Source organism: Athene cunicularia (genome assembly GCF_003259725.1).
Source record: "Athene cunicularia isolate RWA chromosome 5 unlocalized genomic scaffold, athCun1 chr5_part2, whole genome shotgun sequence".
Lineage (NCBI taxonomy): Eukaryota > Metazoa > Chordata > Aves > Strigiformes > Strigidae > Athene > Athene cunicularia.
This window is the reverse complement of record NW_020799102.1, coordinates 71475-75000: the sequence shown is the minus strand read 5'-3', so window position 1 is coordinate 75000 and position 3526 is coordinate 71475. Positions and strand designations below refer to the sequence as shown.

General features: G+C 66.3%; 1 protein-coding gene across 1 annotated transcript in view; it reads right to left on the bottom strand.

The window, feature by feature from the left end:
* Positions 1–3526, bottom strand: part of TMEM132A (transmembrane protein 132A) — a 5223-nt gene extending 1697 nt beyond the window's left edge. Inside the window, exons 1-8 of the mRNA XM_026850131.1 lie at positions 3379–3526; positions 3013–3263; positions 2660–2932; positions 2177–2559; positions 1925–2074; positions 1014–1206; positions 775–918; positions 462–664 (exon numbers count right to left, since the gene is read on the bottom strand). Of these exons, the coding sequence (XP_026705932.1) occupies positions 462–664; positions 775–918; positions 1014–1206; positions 1925–2074; positions 2177–2559; positions 2660–2932; positions 3013–3263; positions 3379–3526 (1745 nt within the window). The remainder of the gene's footprint in view (positions 1–461; positions 665–774; positions 919–1013; positions 1207–1924; positions 2075–2176; positions 2560–2659; positions 2933–3012; positions 3264–3378) is intronic.

The following is a 3526-nucleotide window of genomic DNA, read 5'->3' as shown; positions in this document are numbered from 1 at the left end:
CCAGCCCTGTGGGGCTCAGTGGGGCTTGTTTGGGCATAGAGGGGGGGGCATGGGAGTGGGGGGCATGGGGGATGTATCACAAGTGCGTGGGGGCTCAGCGGGGCAGGGGTACATCTCATGGGTGCCGTGGGCCTCGGCAGGGCAGGGACATGTGTCATGAGTGCGTGGGGGCTCAGCAGGGCAGGGGTGCTTCTCACAGGTGCCATGGGGCTCAGCGGGGCAGGGACATGTGTCACGAGTGCATGAGGGCTCAGCAGAGCAGGGGTGCCCACCCCAAGCACCATGCCGCTCAGCAGGGCAGAGACATATGTCACGAGCATGCTGGGCCTCAGCACTCGCTCCCAGTGCCCTCCTCGCCTGCTGCAGCGGTGGCAGGGGCAGGTGGTGGTGGTGAGGAGGACGCCCAGGGGGCCCCCCCAAACCTTTCCCAGGGCCCCCTTTTCCCAGAGCACTGCGCTCACCTCTCGGGGCCCCCGGGCAGGCGCCAGCCCCGCACTTGCTCCAGCGTGGTGTCAGCCAGTTGGACGCGCAGCGGCAGCAGCGGTGCCCAGACGGTGAAGCGCAGTGAAGCGTGTAGGCGCCGGGCCCAGAAATCCACCCGGGCCCCCCGAGCCCCCCGGCTCTCTTTGCCCCCCACAAACACCGCATCGCAGGCATCTGACACCTGAAGAGAGGAGGGGGGCACATGTAGAGGTGGAGGGGGAGCAGGCAGGGTCAGGGGGATACCAGTGGTGGGTGTTGGAGGGGGACGGGGGTGGGGGCGGCTCTGCTCACCTGCAGCACCTGCTTGTCGGCCGACTCGCAGCCTGGGGGCTCGGTGAGCTCAGCCACGCCGCCTCCCGCTTCCACCGCCACCAGTTTCACCGGGACAACACGGGGGACCCCCGTCAGCGGGGCCGTGTTGAGGATCTCCAGCTCCTGGGGGGAAAAGTGGGGGCTGAAACGTGTGGCCCCATGGGTTTTGGGGTCAGCGCAGGGCGGGGTGGATGGAGGCCAGGGTGGGAGTCACCCACCTGTACCAAGGGGACAAGGGCGCGGACGTCCCGCTCCGACACCTGGATCTCCCACACCAGTTTGTCCTTCTGGGCCTCGGGGTCCTGGCCCGGGTACTCCACCTGCCAGGTGAGGGGCCGTGCCGGCGCCAGCCCCCCCGTCCCGTTCTCCACCGCCAGGTCCAAGTGCAGGAACGTGGCGGAATCGGCTGCCCTGTACCATCACACAGGTGTCAGGGCTGTCCCATGGACCCCAGTCCCCCCACTGGGCCATACTGGGATGGGAGTGGTGCAAGGCACAGGTCCCTTTTGCTCTGACTGGGTCGAACTGGGATGGAAGCAATGCAATATGTGGGTCCCCATGCTCCAGCTGGGCCATACTGGGATGGGAAAGGTGCAAAACTCAGGCTCCTCTGGTCCAACTGCATCATACTGGGAAGGGAGCAGTATCATGCATAGATCCATTTTATTCTAACTGGGCCATACTGGCAGTGAGCAGTGCAATACTTGGGTCCCCCTGCTCCAAATGGGCCATACTGGGATGGGAGTGGTGTGAGGCACAGATCCCTTTTGCTCTGACTGGGTCATACTGGGACAGGGATGGTGCCATATACAGGTCACCCAGCTCTGCCTGGGCCCTACTGGGATGGGAGTGGTGCAACTCACAGGTCCCACCCTGCCCCACTTGGGCCATACTGGGATGGGGGCAGTGTCATGCACGGGTCCCCTTTACTCTGACTGGGCCATACTGGGATGGGAGCAGGGCAAAGCACAGGTCCCCCTGCTCCAACTGGATCATACTGGGATGGGGGTAGCACAAAGCACAGGTCCCCTTTACACTGACTGGACACTATGGGGCTGCACCGGGCCCCCATGCAGAAGCCCCTCTCCCATAATGGGGGTCCCCAGAGGTGGGGGTGCTGCCACCCTACCTCCAGCCTCCGTGTACATCCCCGCTGCGCCGACACGTCACCACAACCGTGGAGTGCTTGGGACCCCGGGTGCGCTCCAGTTGGGTGCTCCAGGCCGTGGGGACCCCGGGACGGGCACCCACCACCTGCAGCCCCTTCTTCGCCTTGATCCTGCCACCAGATCCCCGTCACACAACCGGGGGAGGTGTATGTGTCCCCCCCCCAAAACTTCCCAGCACGCGTCACCCTCCACAGGGGGGTCCCAAGTCTTACCGGAGCGTCAACTGGTCGGCGGTGAAATTGTGTCGTAGGGCGACGGTGGCGGTGAAACGCTGCCCAGGGCGCAGCGTGGCGTCAGGCACCCGCAGCAGCACCTTATCATCTAACCGTACCTCCTGCCGCCGCGCCGGCTCGCTGGCCCGCAGCTCCACCGTGCCCAGGTACCGCCGGGCCTCTCCACCGCGGCTCCGCTCCCGGCCCCCGGCACGGCTGCATTCCCCCGGGCCCACCACGCTGTAGTGAAGCTCCACCGGCTCAGGGGGTTCAGGGCGCCCCGGGGGTTCGGCTGCTCGGCGGCGGCTGCGTGGGGTGGGGGATGTCGGGGAGAACCAGCGCGGGGGGATCTCCAGCTCCACCACGCAGACACCCAGGGGTGCCTGGAGGGGAGAGCAGGACCCAGGATCAGGGTGAGGGGGATAAGTGGGGTGTCCCCACGCAGGGAAGGGGGGTGCTGCAATCGTGGTGGGTGGCACTGACCTGCAGGCGGCATGTCCCACGGGCCACCCGGCCGTGGTGGTGGGCATGGAGGGTGACGCAGGGCAGGTCACGCTCCCTGGGGTGCTCCTGCTCCCCAGGGTGTTCCCTCACCCTGGGGTGTTCCCTCTCCCCAGGCAGCCAGTCAGGACCCTGCAAGTGGAAGAGGACACGGGCGAAGGGCTCGGCCGGGGACACGGCGCTCTCAAGGGACACGGCACGGATGGCCCAAGGTACCGAACTGTCCCTTCCCGGGGGGGTCTCTGTGGGCACGTCCTGCAAAAAGACAGGGAGATGGTGGCAGGAGGTTGCAGCAAAGTGGGGTGGGGGTCCCAGGGTGGTGGGGGCCATTTTACCTGCCGGGTGCTGAAGGGTGGGTAGGTGGCCTGGACGAGGGGCTGCGTGGCGGAGTCATGGCGCAGCAGCAGGTAGGTCTCGGTGCGGGTGTGCAGGGAGGTGTTGGCTGGCAAATCCTGGTCCACCCGTTGTAGCCGGTAGTATTCGGGCACGCCGAGCACCTCCAGGTCCGCCGGCAGGTATACAGGGTCAGGGGGGTCGCCGTCACCCCTCGCTGTGAGGACACGGGCTGTGTCACCAGTTTTGGGGGCTACAGAGGGAAAGGGCTGGCCTGGTGTGGCAAGTGGGGGGGGTCTCTGGTGCCCACTGAGTGCCGTGAGAAGAAAGCCAGCTTTGGCACTGCTGTGGCACCACACAGCCCCCACCGCCCACCTCGGGAATGGGAGCACCCCAAACACCAGGAGGCTGTGACTGGGGGGATGCTGCACCCTCGCAGTTCCCTGTGCCCCCCAAAGCGGGTGCTGGAGGATGGCGTGGCACCCCACTGGTGCTGGGGCTGTCTCTTATACACAT